Source organism: Elgaria multicarinata, chromosome 2 (genome assembly GCF_023053635.1).
Source record: "Elgaria multicarinata webbii isolate HBS135686 ecotype San Diego chromosome 2, rElgMul1.1.pri, whole genome shotgun sequence".
NCBI lineage: Eukaryota > Metazoa > Chordata > Lepidosauria > Squamata > Anguidae > Elgaria > Elgaria multicarinata.
In genome coordinates this window covers 26,054,411-26,074,731 of record NC_086172.1, presented here as the reverse complement: position 1 = coordinate 26,074,731, position 20,321 = coordinate 26,054,411, and the positions used below count along the sequence as shown (strand labels likewise).

The following is a 20,321-nucleotide window of genomic DNA, read 5'->3' as shown; positions in this document are numbered from 1 at the left end:
GATGAACTATGAAAATAAACCTGGCTTTAAGCCTAGTTTCAATCAGGTTATGTGCTCTAACTACATAACCTGATTGAATTAGTTTTTGTGAACCGCCCACAGAGCTCCAGCTATTGGGCAGTATAGAAATGTCATAAATAACTTCAAGAGAAAAGCAGCTACAGTTTCCATATGTTCCTTGAAAAAGTATATCTTCCTGTATAGGAACTAAAATGTATACCTTCCTGTATAGGAACTAAACTAAACTGCCTCTTTCCTTTCCATTTCCTTTTCCTTGTGCATCATGTCTTTTTTAGATTGTAAGCCTGAGGGCAGGGACTGTCTTCTCTGTTGATTGATTGTAAGCCACTCCGGGAGCCTTTTTTGGCTGAGGAGCAGGGTAGAAATATGATAAATAAACAAAGTATAATTGGTTCTCACACAAGAAAAAGTCAACTGCTAAAGTTATTCTGTACTATCAAAGCACCAGCAGAAATATGAGAGCTCAGAAAAGTCAACTAAAACCACAGTGGTTACAAATCCTTACCTGTGAGGGAAACTGCTGCTACTTTACTGGGTGGCAGGAAGATTCCTGCCATGGACTTTGGCACTGTGGGCTTCCTTTCCTCTAGAGGGGACTGCTGCACTTGGAACATTATGCCTTCATCCCTTACTACCTCATCTTCTTCCAAATCAGAAAGGTGATAGACGTCATCTTCCGTCAGCGGTGTGAAACCTTTTGTGACAACACCGGGGCGTGGGTCAAGAATTGTGCCTAGGTTAGGCTGAGCCAACTGCTGCCAGTGGAAGAGGGTCTGAGAGCCTAGTGAAAAAGGAACAGAAGCACATTTCAAATGGATGGGGTTTAATCCTAGGCAGACAGCTAAAAGTACTTTAAAAATCACTTGCTAGGGATTTGAAGCTACTGCACATGATGGAAATGCATGATGAAAGGATTTCAAAAGGTGACAGCAAATAATCTAAAAAGACTTTCCCTACACTTGGGTGTTTTAATTTTAAAGCTGAGAAGATACATTCCTTTCAAGCAGAAACCGAAGTTGGACAACGGCTCATTTCGGACGACATGGTGGACTATTTAATCAAACATTAGTTAGTTTGTTTTTAATAGTTTTTGAATTTTATTACACATACAATAATCACGTTACATCAACTTAATATACCACAATAATAAAATTTAAAAAACTAGATAAAGTAATAAAGAACTATCTCGTGCACCCCACCCCCCAGGGCCCTTATTCTCCTTTCCAAAATTGTAATGTATCCTGCACCGGTTTACTCCCTTTCCCTTTTTCCAGTACAAATTTAATAAATGGACTCCAAACCTCATCAGAGTCATTTAGTTTCAATTATCCTCTCTTAACTTTAATACTACACGTAAGTCTGTCATTAATAGCTATATCCCAGACTTCTTTGTACCATTCTTCTATTTGATAATCCCTTTGTTCCTTCCAATTCCTGGCAATTATTAATCTAGCTGCAGTTAATAAATTGTTTATTAATTCTTTACTATTTTGCGCACATTTAACCCCTTCATGTATTGGTAAGAGTGCTGTCCTTGGCCCTGTCTTTAGCTTCCATCCCATTATATCATTTATCTCTTTGAAAACCATTTGCCAAAACCTCTGAATAACTTCACAAGTCCACCACATATGGAAATAAGTGCCTTTTTCCTGACAACCTCTCCAACAATATACAGAATACTTTTTAATCAAACATTAGTTAAAAAGTCCTCTGTTGACTAACGTGTCATCTGTCGGGCAAAAATCACGCCATGGTTGATTATTTTGAAAAAAAATAACCAACGGAGAGAACCAACGGTTTGCAGAGTTGTTTTTCTGCACAACCAGTGCTTTTTGCGTCGTGTGGCAGGCTCCGCTGCTTAGTTGGTGAACATTTCTTTACCGGTTTATTCTCACAAACATTACGAGGCAAAAACTAATCTTTTCTATTTTTACTGAGCTCAAGGGCTTCTCCGGACTGTAGCTTCCCATGTGGATTGTTTTGCACTAAACTGGAAGTGGGGGATGGAGGAGGGAGCAATGTAAAATGATCCACAGTTACAAGTAAGCCCTAGAAAAGGAAGAGGTACCCAAAGACACAAAGCAATAGTTACTCTCTGCCATTTGGAAGAGCAGCAGTCAGCAATGGAAGTGGGCTCAGTCCTTGTGGTGTTTCTTGGTGACAAGCATGCTTAATCAGCAGGCCTACCCAACAAACGGTTATATCTCGGAGCAGCCTGGAAGGCAGGCCCTCTCCTTGACTGAATGGGTGTTCAGGGATTTGGACACACATTCAATTCTCAGAATAACTCAGGCCACGGCTTGACCAGGCCTATATCCTGGGATCATCCCTGTGCATCCACATGACGCACAGGGGATCCTGGGAGCAGGGAGGGATGATCCCTCCCTTGGCCCGGGATTTCACCTTACCCTTTAATCCCGCTTTTTCCATGGTCTTGGGATGATCCCGAGACCGCAGAACGTGTGGGCGGGCGTTGCAGGTTGTCCTGGCTCCTCATGAGTAACCTCCGGAGTTCTGTACCCATTGGGGGTGGGGTGGGAGAGATTCTTTTTTAAAAAAAAAAAAAAAACCAGTTTTCGGAAGAACGCTCCTTCTCCTTTAAAAAAAAAATGGCGGCCGCGATGTTGTGCGCCGCTTGTAAAGCAGGGCGACAATCTCGTGATCATAAAAGCGCAAGATCATCACCCTCCTCCCCCCTCGTCTAGCCATGGCCTTAGGTCCTACAGCGAAGAGCTGTGATCAAAGGAGAGTGGGAGCAAACAGCCAACACCTACCTTCAAGAGGTTTGACAATTTGCAGTTTCTCTGGGAGGAGAGAACGCAGGCTGCTGGAAGACCCAGAGAAGTCTGTAAGTTCTGTACCGCTTCCCAGTGAAAGGCATATCTCCACTGGTGTACTACAACCACTGAGTTCTTCTTTCTGGTCAGGCAGCAAACGCATCCTGCGCTCCCACTCTTCTTCAAAGAACTGGTTCTGACGACGGAGAGTAAGCCTGTGCAGAGCGGTGGCTAAATCGTCTCCCCCAGGGACACCAGGATGGCCCAGCTTTTCTGCTTCTCTACAGGAAATGAAAAAAATTAAATGTGCTATTATTATGACATTAAAAAGCAACCTCTCTCAAACAGTAGGGTGGGCAACATGCAGTTTGTCAGCTTCACTTTTGTAACTGATGGGTTGAGTTCAGAAACACATTTTTTATTAGTTGTCAATGTGGGCAGAGAAAGTGATATGCTGCCCCAGTGGTAGCAGTTTGCACCAAACTCCTTCCAGTATTGGTGCCAAGTCTCCCTGGAACATCACAGCAGCAGCATTTCAGAGAGAGAGAACGGAGCTTGCCAGCCACAGCGGATGGGGCTTTTTGAGCACAGGATAGCAGACACAACCAAGGAAGTCTGTGCAACAAACTGACTCACCCACATGCTGTAGTATAATTTCTGTACAGTTTAACTATGCCAAAATATGGCTGACACAGCATTAAGGGATCAAGTGGAAAAAACTCTCTACACAACACCTCATGTGAGGATGTTGACAAGATCAGAAGATAAACAAAGAAAATAAATATGCTAAATAGGAAACAAGAAAGAAAAGTGATCTGTACTTTTCAGTGTGGTTTTGGGTAAAAATAACTCTCCCTCCTCACCCCCAAACATTTCTAGAAGTGCAGAATCCAACACTGACAATGAAAGCTCCAGTACAAGCTGAAGTGATAATATCTCTTATTTCCTACTTGGAAATGTTCTCTGAGCTGGTCTTCCGAGACTGATGCACCTTTCCGTCCACATGTTGCAAGCCAGAATGAAAAGGCTGTGCTGTCATGACAACACTCGAACGATTTGACCCCGGAATGGGTAGCGGGGTAGGACACGAAGCACAACGGCCACGCATAACATTAGCTACTCTGACAGTATCAAATACACGCTTTTGTTGATCCCTAAAAGAAAAGGGAAATAGACAATGCATATAAAAATTTACTATAGTTCTGCTCTTGAAAAGATATATAGCTATTCCAGATGTGCCTAGATAAAGAGGGTATTTAGCTTACTTTCCACATTAGTTATTCTGTAAAATGTCCAACAAATAAGTAGAACGCCTTAGTGATTGAACCTGATAGCACATCATCATCATCATCATCATTATTATTATTATTAGCATTTGTATACCACCCCATAGCTGAAGCTCTCTGGGCGGTTTACATAATATTGAGACACTTAAAAACAATATACAAAAATTGAAAACCACAAAAACATGCAATATACACATACATTTAAAAGCACAGTTTAAAAGAATGGAGAACATCTACTGCTGGGCAGCAAAACCTGATCCCCTGCAGGGAACTCTTGGGGCAAACTCTTGGGCCAAGTTTATATAAGCCGAAAGCCTCTTTTCTCTTAAAGCTACCTCCCTCTTTTTTTCTTTCCTTACATCATGGTTTTCTGGAACTCACATCTCTGTTAGCTCCCTTTTCCACGTTGTCCTCTCCCAAAGGTCTTTGCAGCCTGTGTTACCCTTCCCCCCCCACCACAACGTTCACCCACTCCTCATGCTACACTAATTACCATCTTTTTCTCTTTCCACATCTGTGCCCTAGGAACTCCATTCCTCAGTTCCTCTTTATTGAAATATCCTATCTTGCCCTTTGTAAAATTCCCAGAGCAGCTCACAAGAATTTAAAATCATACTAAGAATAAAAATCCAAACCAACATTTAAGAAAAACAGTCATAGTAGTAAAAAAAAAATTAAATTCCTTAGGCCACTCTAAGTAAGCCCAAAGGCTTTCCTGTCTATACCATATGCTGAAAGGTAAATTATGAGAGAGGTGTAACTGGTTGGGAAAAACAGATGCCAGCCCCAGCACATGCCTCTGGATCCTGGGGAGGAGCAATACAAACATAGCAATGCTTCACCACTCCTACTTGAAATGGGCTACAGTCAGGCCCTGTGCCTGTTTCTTGGGTTACACTGGCAGTGTGGGAGTTGCTACACCATGGAGCCTTCTTGCACTAGTAGGCTAACATGAAAAGCTTGATCCCACAGGGAGGAGCCTACGCTGCAGCTCCTTTCACCTGGACTGGGGCTTCTCAGTTTATCCTGTGGATGGGAGAAGCTGTGCTGCAACAGCTTCCACACGACCAGCACATCATAAGAAGCAGGTCTTTTATGTTCCCATAAAGAGTTTTCAGAATTTCCTCAGGGAGCAATGAGCCAGCAGGTCTTATATTGTGCAAGTCTGCACAATATTTCTTAGTTATTGTGACTGAGTCTTAAGCGACAAGGCATATATATCAACGTGCAGAACAATCCTTTTGTCAGGCCTGCTGTATAATACAACCATCTTATGTAGTGGAATGTTGCTTTCCCAAAGCCCTGAATAATATTTACATTTAAATAAAAATGATCATGGAGCATTCTGATCCAACTACATGAGATATCCAGATCCACCTACTGTCTTAATCTTACAACTGACAGCTACTGTGACATGCCAGAATGGGTTCCATGTAGCAAACCAAGAGCTATACTTACTTTTGTTTAGAGAAAGATTCTTCATCCAAACTCATCTCTTTCCGCATTGTTCCCTCAATCTCTGCTGCCAAAGATTCCTTAAAGTAGCAAAGAATGTATTAGGATTAAACAGGTTCCTCAAGACATATGGAAGTAAAATTATTAACATGCATTTTTTTTTTGCCCAGCCTAACATCACTAAGAAATGAACAGAATTGTCCGAAGGTTAAGATGCTGTCTAGGTATTGCATGTTTACACATTTGTTGCCTTCTCAGGACTAATTGGCAACTTTGATTTCCTTTACAAGCCCTGGATGAGTCACCATCGTTTCCAACTCTCTGTCTACCACTTGGCCATTCTGGACTGTTTTACTAAAAGAAATGTTCTCATTAGCCATTTACAAAGGGAGATATTGAGGTAGAAAAACAACTCTTTCTCCAGAGTAATTGAGAAGCTGCAATGATTTTCTAGGATAAATAATCTATCCCCAATTAGGACAAAATAAATATTCCCTTATTCCAAGTCTGGAATCAATGTGTCTTCATTTCAAAGTTTCTTCTTCCATCAGCCTGGAAAAACAGCACCATATAACAGGTTGCTTTCAGTGAGAACTCACTAAAAACAAGTCTGGGATTGCTAACAGGAGCAGGGTAGCCAACAAAAAGTCTACTAAAAACGCAATGGGTAGCATCCAATGGTGTCATTCTGCACACTTAAATAGCTCTAGTGGAGCTCCGTTGAATCTACCTGTTGTGCAAGGGCTTGTGCAACCACACTTGCGCAAATATAATTTTTGTTGAATTCTGCTCTTGCGCATAGTTTGGAACTTTATTTACGTTAGTGCAATGTCATTTGCCCTAGTGGAATGACACAGTTAAATACTGCCCAGGGTGTTAACGTTCTAACAGTGATCAAAAGGCATTTTTTTCCTGAAAGTACCAACTCACTTCCACATATATATATAGATAGATAGATAGATAGATAGATAGATAGTAAGAAGAACCAGCAGTTATATTGAAGAAAATTCAGAATTGCAATACCACTGGAGTTCTGAGAAATCTGGTTGCTGAAGTTAATTGTTTTGGCAAAGCTGATTTCAGGAATGTATCAGTTAATTGTTGAATTTCTATTCCATAGACACAATGTGGAAGATTTTCCTAATAGTAATGAAGGAATGAAGTCATTCCTAACAGTGCATTTGTTGTTTAATCTATCTGCATAGGAAGAAGGTATTTTACACAATGCATCTTCAAAATAAATGTGTTTTGAATGTTAGGATCTAATCCTACAGTAGTCAACAAGGCATAAACTGAGCTCCAAATAAGCAGAGAAGTGGCAAATAGTAGTCACATGTACATATAACAAAGATAAAAGAATCTAATTCTCCAAATGTTTCATTATGTGCCATTTCAAGGTTCACATCTCTTTCCTAGCATCATCCCTTTATAACTGTAGCTATTAAAGATCATACACAGCACAGCCTCTGATGACTAAGTACTATGTTGTGTCCCCAAATTCTTTTTCCTTAGCAAAAGAGAGGCAGGGGCGGGTGGCGGGTAATAAAGCAGCTATTTCCAAATATCCTTGACAATCAGATGAATAAAGGTCTGTCAGAGTTTTCTGTTCTTCCTCCTCCCTCTGCTGCTGGAACAGTACAAGGCGGAAGCCGGCACAGAGGACATTAAGAGTCTTGCCAAGAAGTCTGCTTGGTGGCTGGGCATTATACTATTACTAAAGAAGTGAACAACATCTGCAAAGTAAACTGAGACACCAAACTGTAAATTGCAGTGCTGGTACTGGAGCTGAAACACTTCTCAGCATCCCCCTGCTAGGTCCAGAACAGCAGAACCTATGGGCAGGCTGAAAAATGATACCAGAACCATGATGTATACTAGGAATTGCTCAATCCTTCTTGATTGCTTTCTTCTTTGTCCAACTAAGCTGTACAACCCACAGTAAGAAACATAGAAGAGAGTGGGAGACGTAGGGGAAGGCTAAATTTAAAAGATGGAATCATAGACGGCGGGGGTGGAGGCTGAGATCCTTTAGCTAACGGTGGCTTTATTTATGTATTTATTTATTTTAGTTGCAAGGGAGGAGGAGTCATTTCAAGTTTGCCCTTGAGGTTTCGTGTTACTTTAAAACCAGTTGACAGTATTAAAGGTTCTGCTGAACTAGTGGGATCTGTGACGTTGACAGAGAGCTCATGTTAAGTTACCACAGGAAATGCTCCACACGACTGGGGGCGGCAGAGGAGGGCAGCGTGGCTGGCTCTGCTGCGCAGTCCCTTTGCTTCTTCTTGCGACTCCTGCAACATCTCCAGACACTCGGCATTCCGCTCTTGTAAGTCATTCAGCTGTAAGGACACAAAAGGCCAGTCACTTCCTTGGCAAAGGGAACAAATGGTACTAAAGAGACCCAACTATATTCACGCCAAGGAAATATTACTGCAGTGTCTGTGAAGAGGAACAGCACAAAAGGGAAACCTCTGAGCAAAAGCAAGTGCAAACCAGCACTTCAGGGCCTCAAGTTTGTGTGCCTTGCTGTGTCAAATACTGTATCTTCTTAATTTTCTTTTATTCTAAGCTCAATGCAAATGGCATAAAACAGCTTTAGTATGCTGTCTTCGGGAATTTCCCTCCTTTCCCTCACAGGAGCAGTGACCTCATTCGTTGAAGGAGAACGTTCCACTGCTTTATTTTTCCATGGAACATTTTCAATTTCTAAAAATGCATTGTTTCATAAAATTATTTAATAACATGATGAATGAATACAAACCAGTCAAATTAGACTTTCAAAGTTATAACTATACCAAACACAGGAAATAACCATTTTAATACACCGTTCTTTGGACATGCTAGAATTAATATGTTTGCAATTTTCAATGCCTTTATTTCCCTCCTGAAAATGTAAGCAATGTAAGGGAAGTGCTGTGCCATCTCTTAAAATACTTACAATATTTTCAAAATGTGGCGAGATCCAACATTGCCTGTAGCCAAAATGTGTGAGGTATTGGTACATCACATACAAATTGGCGTGGCATACTTGTAGAAGTTTTGCTTAGTAATCACTGGTCAAATAAAAATATGTTTAAACAAATCATAATCAATTTAAGGCATGAAAAATATTCCAGCCAATATTCAGAGGGAAAACTGATTCAATTCCCACCCCCCCACAAAAAACCCATTACTCGTTGCTATTTACAGGAGAATAAAATCCATAGTTTTTACTTCTCGTGTGTCAAATCAGAAAATAGAAGGCATCAATACCTCTGCTGTCAGCTGTCTCTGGGCATCTTTGGAAGCTTGTAGGTGCAGTCTCAACTCTTCCTTTTCAATTACATGCTGAGGGTACATAGAAAATGGTCATTTTATCCTCTCTGATTATTGGAAGTAATAATAACCCACTTTATGCAGTTAACTGTTCGACCTTCCACCCCTCCTCTTTCTCTGGGCTATGTGCACACAAACCTCTTTGATTTTATGCTGAAGATCAACTATTTGGGACAAGAGGGATGAGATCTCTTCCTGATAGTGAAGCAGCTCATCATTCTTTCTTGTTAGCTCCTCACTCATTCTTGCAATCTGAGCATTTGTTTCCCCTAAGAATATACAGCAGAACATACGTTTAGTTAAGAAAGTAGCTGTCCAGTCCCCATACCAACTCTCTCCCCCATAAAATTACATCTAGGCATTCACAGAATAAGGGGAACAATCCTAATGAAACAGCAAAACTAAAAAATAAATAAAAAATGTATGCGATGAAAGAACGATCATGCTGTCAACAGGTGCTCCGGCTAATGCTTCTTACAACAATACTGGCCTTAGTCAGTTAATAAGGATTCACCATTAACTAAATTTCACACTCCGGTTTCAATACTCTGCTTAATAGTAAATCCTGGTTAGCATTCAAGTTTTATTAAGGCTACTGCAGATGTAAGCTCTAACCGCAGTTAAAGGCTGGCAGGTGAAGAGTAGGGAAGTGAACTGGAGAGAGAAGCGACAGTCTTCGCAGATTTCTACTGATGACGGAAACTTAAGTCTTCAAAGGAGCCCTATACCTGTAAGGCCATCTACTTATATAGGCCAGAATCCAACAGGGTGCTTACGCCTCTTGCTGATTCCTGCCAAATGTGTCGTGCAAGCCACCACCGACGCCTATGCAATTGTGATTTAGCGCTTCTGGGGCATCCCAAAACTAGCGGGAACGCTCATTTCTGGAAGAAGGCAGGTCGGCAGAGCTTGCACAAGGGAGCTCCCTGCATCTGCCTCCTTTGAGAAATGAGCATTTCCACTCATTTTTAGGAATTCCTAAGGAAGAGCTGAATCTCCCTTGTGTAAGTGGTGGGTCCTACTCGCACAATGAAATCAGCAGGACCCACCACTTGCAGAAGGGAATTGGCGAGGTGGAAAAGAATCGGTGGGGGTGTATCCACCCTGTTGGATTCTGCTCACAGAGGTTTGACTTGGAAGTATTGTGCTGTTCCTTATGAGTTTGTATTCTAATATAGAAATATTTTTCTTTCTCCCAGTGGAAAATACAATCTGGATACTCACTGATCTCTTTGACACAGTCACTGACTAGCTGTTGCTCCTTCTCTTCGTATGTCATGGTTTCAGTCTTCAGATGGCAGGCCTTCAAGAACATAAGGAAGTCTTCATTAATTTTAAAATTAGCCCAACATATAAGTATTTTCTTTCCTCCCTATTCTACTCACAAATCAGAAATAAGTTCATTTTAATTGCAACATGAGATGTTATGATATTGATAATTAATTGTACTGTTTCCATTGAAGCCACTTGCACCATTTGACATGCAGACATATGTCATTGGAAGATTACAAAAAATATATATCACCAACTACACTCTAAAACAGACAATTCACAGAGTGACACAAATTAAGTTCAATGTAAATAATGTCAGAGGAAAATGGAATGAAAATAAATAAAATCACCAACATTAATAAGGAGCACAAATGGCATAAGCTTTCATAACCGTGAGCCCCATCAAGGCCATTCCTCCTACTGGACATCCACAGGCTTCTTGCATGTGCAACACACAACATGTTGGATAGTTGAATACAGGGGGTTTAGAACTAGGAAGCTTCCTCATGTGAATAGCACATGGGGAGCAGAGAATACTGCAAGGAACTGGATTGTCTTCAGAAAGTCCCAAGCCATCTACAGTTCTTTGATTTGTACATTTGGTTTAGATTGTAAAGTCAACATCAAAATACCACGTACAGTGACATAAAATACTAGATTTATACTATAATAAAAATGTATAAAAATTCACTCTTACTTCACAGCTAAAGCTGTAGTTTTATGCACTCTTACCTGGAAGCAAACCTCACTGAACGTAGTGGGATTTACTTCTGAGTAAACATGCACAGGATTCGACTGTAACAACACCCTCTTGTTTTGAATAGCTTACCGAAATTATTTCTAGTTTAAAGAGGAAATTCAGTTTTCAGGATAAAAAAACCTATGAGTAGTTTATATTATAGTTGGTACCATAATTCATCTTCACATAACTCAAAATAAAAAAACAAGGTCCATGTCTAAGCCACATTTTAGAACATAATAAAACTATAAAGAATAATTAATAAAACTGCACCATCCAAATTTATAAGACTTAGGCCATAACTAATTTCTATTCTACAATGATTAAAAGGCCAATGTACATTAAATCACAGGCACATATTTTCAGTTGTGGTAGCCAACCAAAATCTTTACCCCATTCACATTGTAGGAATAGCTTGTGAGGTTATAAACTATGGTTATGTGCGTCATTGCAGTGTCAAAAGGACTTGAGAAGGGGGAAAGAATATGTGATATTTCACAAATATTCCTATTAGCTTAAAGAATTAATCATATCTATAACTACCTCATGCAACTTCACTACTCCAACCTAGCTAAATGGTGTTCAGATTTTATTAGGTTCCATAGGGGTTTACAAGAGAATTCTATTCCTTTCTGATATTTTAATTCAATTTAGAACCGAGCATCCTAAGGGTTGGACAGACAAAATGAGAAGTAAACCAAGCTAATATGGGTTATTCCATTGCTTTCTCTTCAATAGCAGGAGAGCAGACTACGATCATTTTCAAAATTAGACTGGCCCGAGACTCTTAGGTAGCTTTGTGTCAAGTTGCAGCACAGGGCTTGGCTCAAGTTTCTCGCTATGACATATGTTCATACAAATTGCCCAGTGAATCAATATGGGACCAATGGGTGTTTCTGTATTCTGGCCAGTGGGATCAACTGGGCAGAACTGGAAGAAGTCAAAAGGCTATCTTTCAGGAAAATACCAAGCCACAGAAAGGATCTTAATTCAGTTTGGTTGACGCAAAGGTGTTTAACAAACAACAACACAGTTGTTTGACAGAAAAGCTACTGGACTATTCATACATGATGATAAAAAAGACGACATTAAGAATAGAGGTTTTCATTATTAGTATTTTAATATACAATGAAATCCAAGACATTACGCATTTCAACAGTGTATGTAAATTTCAAGCTAAGCTGAAGACTACTTTTTTAAAATAAAGGATAAGCAACTGGATGATGTGTAGGTAACAGATGTATCTAACCAGGGAAAGGGATGTAGTAGGATACTGAATTAAAGGCTAATTAAATCTTGAAGATAGCATAAGCCTGACCTTAACTTTGTTAGCAGATCACTTCTTTTAGTTTTGTTTCCCAGTTCCAGTGAATAATGCTCGGCAGGCATGTGAACATAGGTTACCTTTGTTCGAAGGGAAAGGTTCTCCTCCTCCAATTCCCTAAGTTTATCCTGCAACATATCCAACTGTAGGAGACCCTGGGACAGGTTGAAGGACTCATTGAAGCGAAGTGGCGTGGAACAGCTGGAGTCAGTCTCACTTTCTTCAGAAGCATTGGACACCACACGAAGCAGCTCATCTTTTTTGGTTAGCTCATGCTGTAGCTGGTGAACCTGATTTCAAAGAACTTTTCTTTACTAACAGTCAACACTGCGTGGTTTTGCAGTCACCTCTAAGAAATCACAGTAATAGGATACCACAATTCAAAATTGTGTGTGTGTGTGTGAATATCTCTCCCTTTTCCTCCCATTTGGCAAGTCTGTTATTCTGATATTTGTGAAATTATGATACTATCACATAGGTTTCTCAGAGAAATGTTAATATATTTAAATAATGTGCCCTTTAAGGTCTACCATCTAATAATGTCTACAATTGTCATATGCAGCCTTGCAAATACTAATTGAAGGTGTCACTGCCCACTCCATGCTTCACTTTGGTTTAACCTTCTTTCCCAGCCTTTCCATGGGGAAAGACAGCCTCCTTAGCCCGGCAATGTAGCAGCTAGCCTGGGAGTGGATGTTTCCCTTCCTAATGTCTGGCCTTTAAAAACAGAAAGGATAGCGCTATCAGTGCTGCAAACACAGCGTCACAAACACACTAAGGCTAAAAGGAAGGAACAATTATTTGCATAATCTTCCATAACTAAATATGTGCTTAAAGGAAGATTGAGATATTGGGCCTGTTCAGACAACACTTCAGGCTCTGTGGTTCACGAAACTGTGGTTCTCTGGGGTTAGCACTAACCACAAGCTGTGCTGTCATATACAACACTTTAAGCAAAGTTAGAGCTGCTACCCCTGCTGCAGACAGTCCGACTGTGGTAAGTGAGTGAGCAGGGTTTAGCAAAACGCATCTCACAAGACCCCTTAAACCCTGCTGCTTAACCAGCAGAGTTTAAGGTGTCTTCTGAACAGGTCCAACCTCTACACATAATGAGCTGTGTGCTAAACATTACAAACTATTTGATACTTAATTAGTTGTCTGAATCTACTTTTTCATGACCATACGTTTTAAATATAAACACACCACTGTAGTGGTTTACGCAGGTGGAATAATCTGCTCTTACACCATGAACTAAGTGCTTTCTACAACTTAAAATACTTCAGATTGAATACTGCTCACTCACCTTGTCAAAGGCTTGTCCCAATTGTTCTTCCAGAGCTTCATTTTGCTCAGTTAGGATATGGTTTCTTTTAAGTAGGGCTTGTCCAATTCGTGCTGCCAATTCGAGATCTCGATCTCGCTGCTCAGAAATACCAAGAAAGGGCGTTATTTCTTACTCCAAGGAAATTAAAATCGCACTTTAAAACATCAAATACAACTGCTTCATTTGCAATACACAGAAAATATTTCATTTAATGGAATGTTATGTTCTCCTTATTTGTGTGTTAAATACACCAGTGAAGAAATGGAAATAAAAATGGACAGTGTATATATTTATTATATCTGAAATTTCAGGCACAAGTCTAATGTAAAGAACTTGCAGACCTTCCAATTAAAGGTAAGAATTAAAAGTGACAACCCAACTAGCCAAAACAAAGTTAGCTTCCCTGAAAATGCTTCATCATGTTCTCATCCTGTGATGAGAACTCCAGGATCCCCTGCATTTTCACTCTGAGACGCAATATTTACTTATTTAATGTAATTTATTTCTTTAGCAACTTTTAGGGCAAGCTGTCACAATGTGGTTTATAACAGAAGTGTTAAACAAAACAATCAAAAAGCAACATCAGATTAAAAACTTATGCCAGTGTCCAACATTATGGCAAGGCAGTCCAGAAGGATCCCTTGGTCAATAGTATAGCAAACAACTGAAATCTATTGAACGCTGCTGAGATCAATGTCATTAAAAGCAGTTGTTGTTTCTAGGAGAGCCAGAAGGGTTGTACTCCTCTTGTGAAGGTCACCAACTAGTGTGACTATTTTATTTATTTATTACATTTTTATACTGCCCAATAGCCAAAGCTCTCTGAGCAGTTCACAAAAGGCAGTTTCTGTTCCATAGCTAGGCTATGTCATCCCAAAATTCCTGGAGTTGAAACATCACTGCCTGTTCCAGAAAAATCATTCCACGTGGGACCCTATCACATCCAGGGCAGCTATTATAGGTGGGCCTCATCAAGAACCAGGATTATGATGCCAGCACACAATGAGTGGCACTCAACATGCCTGCCCTTCTGCTAATAATTATTTGCATCTCTCTCTAAAATGTAAATCATTATTCTCCAAACTATGGCTTTAATGCTTTTTTTTTTCTTTTTTCTTTCCCGATATTTGTTTTATTTATCCAAAGCATTTATATCCTACTCCTCAGTCAAAAAATTCTCAACAAGGTTCGCCAGCACACAATTTTATTTACTGGATCAATTCTTAGTAGCATAGCAGTACATCCTTTTAATATGACCAAGCCAAATTTGAAGTCATAGTCGTGAATCTTTTTGTGTGCTACAAATTTTTAAGGAGATGTCGTAATTCAAGAATCAAGAAATATGGGATATTGCTATTAATGATAAATTAACATGTAGCATCAGAGTCAGAAGAGGAATGATTAAAACAAATGATTTTGAAGCAATATGGAAACAGTTTTTGGACTTTGTATTATTAAGGGGGAGAGGGAAAACACCTCCAGAGGAATTAATGAGATTCTGGAAATCAGAATAAGATCCCTAGGTGGGGGGAGCATGTAAACGTTAATCAATGATTAAATAGAATTAAGAAAAGAATATATGTTTATTAATTTGTTTAGTATGTATTATTATGTATTATGGGGTATTACTATATATTGCATTGTTTGTATTGTTTAGAAGTTTGGTTATTGTGTAGTTATAGAAAAAATCAATAAAAATATTTTTAAAAAAGAAAAGAATACATCTCCGTAGAGCAAATAAAAGCTAAACATTTTATTTATGTACAACACTTGTATGCCAACCCACAACAAAGTTCTCTGGAAGGTTTACAATAAACAAAACATAACAATTTAAATACATAATAAACCATGAAAAACTATAAAATTGAAAGCAGAATAAAATATAAGACACAAAACTTATATAGCAACTACAAAATTAAAACTACTAAACTGAATTAAAACCACAGTAACCATAATAATACCTCAGCGAGCAGATGTGTGACCACTTCAGCATCATTGCAGTTCGCCACCTGTTCTCGTCTGTTTGTGCCAAGAACTGAAAATCAAAACAATGCCTTAATATGGTTTAACTAAGACATTAACACACAGCCCCTAAGGATAACACACATGGGATTTTAACAGAAGATTTGTGAAGATTAGCGGGTGGGCTGAACATGTATTGTTCAGATGAAGCTTTCTATAACGTTTCTGAAAGAATGGGGAGAAAATACTTGGGTATTAGTTTCAAGATATTTTTATGGAATCAGCTGTAATGAAAGATAAAGGGGAAAGTATGACAACCAAGCAGAACTTCATAGTAATGATAAAATCTAACTAGCAGTTTCTATTAATACTTGTCACGGAAAGGTTGAGGGCAGAAGAAGCTTGAATTACCTTGTGCATGTTTTTGCGGTCCAGCCAAGGAAGAAGGGGGAAGTTCAATAAGGGCTAGCACAGAAGAACAGAACAAAAGCAGAAGAGGAAGGAGAAAACATCAATAGTTACAAAACTGTATGGCTTAATTACTGTAGAGGCAACGTGCACTTGCTATATTAAGACCTATATGTTCAAGCAACCTTGTACTACTTGTGAAATCCAACAAAGATGAGATTCATGTAGAAGCGGTTAGCGGCCCATGTTTGCAACAGGGTGCTTCATGTGGTAAAATCCATACCCCCAACACCAGGGTCTGAGTTTTTGCTAGTTAGCATGTAAACATGTAACCAAAGGCTGACCCGGTGAACTTTGACAGTGGCAACTATGTGTCAGGATGCAGACAATCCTTGCATGCAGCAGCATGTACACAGCATATCGCCACACTTGAGGATCTCAAGATTGAGAACAAGAGGTACAAGGTGTTTACTTTTCACAGAAAAGGATGGAAAACCCAGAGCCCATGAGAGTTTGTAGGCACTGCTGGTACTACTGTATCATGGCCCAGATTTGGCCTTCTAAAAACTTCTGAACTAGAAAATGATTTGGGAAACATTTATGCATAACGTTATAAAAGATATATTTCAGCTCGGGTTATGAATCTCTTCACTCTTTATAAACTTTTAAGACAATCTGATATACCTAGCATAGAGAAAATATGAACAGCAGCAAATAGATTATACCAAAGCAAGGAAATTATTTCAACAATATTGCATCGTTAAAACTAGGCACAGCATCTAGTGAATGCTCTTTAGTTGTTATTTTTATTGCTTCACTGCTATCCAATCCAAGAGTGTTCATCACTTTATGTATTATTAAAAGTGGCAAACATCGCTGCATTCCAATCTACCACAAACTCTCTCACACGCCATTTTTGAATGTTTTTGTTAAGTTTTATTTTAAGCTAGCTGATATGCCTGGCGTTGCTCAGGTCCGTGAATAATGTTTATAACATTTATTTGATATATAATAAATTTCTATGCAACTTATTAATCTTTAGGTTGGTTGTTTTTTTTTAGTTTGGTTGAGTTAGTAAACTGTTTTGTTAGAATAAATGGAAAATTGTGTTAATAAGAAATGTATTTTAAATTAGAGCTTTGTGATAAACCACATTTTTTGTTTTACCTGAAAAGACTACACCTCCCATCATGCCTTGGCTGGAGCAGCCGTCTAAACTTCAAAAACCATCAGCACACACAACACCCTTTCTCCCTGCTTAAAAAGATGCAATCCTAAAAACATGTTTTCAGAATATATCTGAATAACATAGGGAAGCGGATCAACCATCTTAAAAGTAGCAGGCCAGTGCTAGCCCTGTGACTTAATCTTTAAACAAATTAAATTCGTTCCCCCCCTTACCATCACAACAGCCCTGCAAGGTAGGCCCTGTCCTAGGCCTGTGAGGTAACTTTAAAACAAATTAAATTAGCTTCTTTTCTCTCTCTCTCTTTCGCTCAATGCCTGGCCAGGGCCATCTTGAAGCTGTCGTCATGATTTCCCTTGTCCCCACAGAAAACAAAAACAACAATTCCCAGCATGCCTTTTGCCCAGAGCTGCGACCTCCTTCCCTTCTGCTCCCGATGGGGCCTAGTAACTGAGGCAGCCAACCCAGGCGCTCTCCCTTCAGGCCCAGGATAGCGAGCCACTTCAAGATGATGGCTGCCACAGCCTGATAAATCTTCCCTCCCACCCAAGGCTATTGAAACAGAAGAGTGAATGGAGGAATGACTGACAGCTAAGGCTAGAATAGAATGGTGGGTAGAGTTAGTGGCAGTTGGAGAAAGTCAGTTAGCGGAGGCCGAGTTAGGACTGAAAGATAGTGACATGCCAGTACTACACCTCCCAGCATGCCTTTGGCAGCCCTCAGGTGCCCATGTCCTCTGAGAGGCGCTTTCCCCCTCTCGTGGCTGATGCTGTTCCTCGACAGAGCATCAAGGAGTAGCATCACCAAGGAGGGGAGGTAAGTGGCTGTCAGTGGACGTGCACAACTCTGGCCAAGTCCTGTTGGGTCTGCCTCAGCCCACCCTTCTCATTCACAAAATGCTCCATCAGGAGCCTGTACTGAAGGGCTGGGGGACTGGGCCGGGCACTTGCCCCCCTTCGTCAAGCTTGTTTCTGGGCATGCGCAGAGTGCTTCCCTTTCCTCCCTCTTAAGGGTTAAGGCTGCGCATGTGCTTTCCTCAGTTTCTGAGAAAACAGCAATATCAGAACGGGGTGCCTTTGAGCATGTTGAGAGTTCAGCCTCTCAAAGAAACGCTGCTGTATCTAGTTAAGATTTTAAAACCACACATGGCAGGTGGGAGGAGGCACCGCAAATGTAAGCAGCCCATTTATGTGGGTTGTTTCTTTTTATATAGAATTGGGTTGACTGCTTGAGACTGAGCTTAGGAATCACTATTATTATTATTATTATTATTATTATTATTATATTTATTTGTATCCCGCCTTTTGCCCAATGCTGGGCCTCAAGGCGGCCTTACAAAATTTAAAATATACATGGGGGGGGAGGGAAACAAAACCATAAACAATTAAAAATACACAACAAAATTATAAAACATTAACATAGATCGAGGGCTGGATTATTCTCCAAAGGCCTGCTTGAACAAAAAAGTTTTAGCCTGCTTCCGAAAGCCCATCAAGGAGGGAGCCAACCTAGCTTCCCCGGGAAGAGAGTTCCAGAGCACCGGAGCAGCCATCGAGAAGGCCCTCTGCCATGTTCCCACCAAGCGTGCCTGTGAAGAAGGTGGGACTAAAAGAAGGGCTTCTCCAGAAGATCTCAAAGCACGGGCAGGCTCATAAGGGAGAATACGTTCTTTCAAATAACCTGGACCTGAACCATATAGAGCTTTATAGGTCATAACCAGCACTTTGAATTGTGCCCGGAAACAGACTGGAAGCCAGTGGAGCTGTTTTAACAGGGGATGTTAAATAATGTTAAATAACCATTTAACACAATGGCCACCAAAGGGCAGTAAGTCTGGCCTCCCACCCAAGGCATGCTGGGAGTTCCGCCCAAGGCAAGCTAGGAGTTGTAGGCATAAACCTATGTTTTTTATTAAATTTTTTAAAAATACTTAAAAACCCCAAATTCATGTTTTTAGATTTTTTCTGATCCGTGAACAGCATTAAGGCAGTACCATAAGTGGAAGTGGGTAAACATTTTGGGACATATGTGACACTTTATAGGGAGAGATTTCTAATCCTTTGAAGGCTGTGCGCACCCACCCATTTATGCTCACCATTCAAGTAAAGAAAAGAAGGGGTCAGGGTTATTTATTTCCCCACTCCCCATTTGTTATGTGCCAGCAGAATCTGGTGTAAATTAACTGGAAGGGACTTGGTGGAGTATTTTACAAAGGCTAAAACGTAGCTGGGGCAGTTTGACTTACTGTACTACAACGCCCTGTTGTACCACAGAGAACAGTAAACACAAGACTGCAAATCTTTCCTATGGATCTATTGACATCTCAATGGCTTACAGATTATCTGAGAAGAGGAAAGCAGGAAGAAATAAAACAATTAACTTTTCTTAACAGTTGTAGTAAAAGGACAAAAGCCTGCTCGGTTTAACCAGCAAGTACAGTATGCAGATAGTAAAAAGGGAGATCCAAAGTTGTCATTTTGCTCAGTGACACTGAGTTCTCGGCTACTCTCATTATTTAATATTTAGCCATTATCTAGCATCTTTCTGTTCTCAGAGCATTCAACATGCATTATCTTTAAGTAATCCTCCCAATAATCCTGGAAGCTAGGTCAGCAATATTATCCCAACGTTCCAATGACATTTATATGATATGGCACGAAGAGCAGAAGGTCTAACTGAGAAACAAGTCTAAAATCCCACTGGGCAAGTACACACCCCTTTCATGAATCTAAGCAGCATTTTGGCTCCCAGGCACAATAAATATGATTTCATTGGGATTGAACCAGACATGTTGTCCCACAAATCGAAGGGCTCAGATCCAGCAGAAGCTCCTGCTCTGTGTACTGGATGCTCTCAGGTGGAAAGGGCAGGGAAAAAAGAATGTATTTCTCCTCCCTCTTAAAAGTCTCCAGAACCACAGCCCACCCCGTTCTGGTCCCTCAACTCTCCCGAGAAGGTTTTCTGGGGCATTAGGGTTACAAGGATGAGGAATCAGGAAAAACAAAACAAAAAACCCACCTCCACCCACTTCCCATCTGCAGTAGTGTCTATTTAACATAATTCTACTCTATGCAACTCTGTCCCCAGCTGTGTGCATTGTAGGTGGTCTCCATGAAAAGCAGAGAGAGAGAGAGACAGAGAGAGAGGCCTTCATATGGCTAATGGAATTTATGGCAGAGATTAGTTTGAACTGGGCACTTCCCAATTTTTAGCTCAATCTATAGAGATGGGTCAGAAGCATCAGAATTCCAG

The 20,321-nt window shown here is 40.2% G+C and overlaps 1 protein-coding gene across 1 annotated transcript in view; it reads right to left on the bottom strand.

The window, feature by feature from the left end:
• Positions 1-20,321, bottom strand: part of TRAK2 (trafficking kinesin protein 2) — a 48,310-nt gene that overhangs the window by 5,101 nt on the left and 22,888 nt on the right. Inside the window, exons 4-14 of the mRNA XM_063116161.1 lie at positions 15,475-15,548; positions 13,493-13,609; positions 12,270-12,479; positions 10,079-10,157; positions 8,993-9,123; positions 8,792-8,866; positions 7,741-7,878; positions 5,543-5,619; positions 3,749-3,952; positions 2,796-3,079; positions 527-802 (exon numbers count right to left, since the gene is read on the bottom strand). Coding sequence (XP_062972231.1) covers positions 527-802; positions 2,796-3,079; positions 3,749-3,952; positions 5,543-5,619; positions 7,741-7,878; positions 8,792-8,866; positions 8,993-9,123; positions 10,079-10,157; positions 12,270-12,479; positions 13,493-13,609; positions 15,475-15,548 — 1,665 coding nt within the window. The remainder of the gene's footprint in view (positions 1-526; positions 803-2,795; positions 3,080-3,748; positions 3,953-5,542; positions 5,620-7,740; positions 7,879-8,791; positions 8,867-8,992; positions 9,124-10,078; positions 10,158-12,269; positions 12,480-13,492; positions 13,610-15,474; positions 15,549-20,321) is intronic.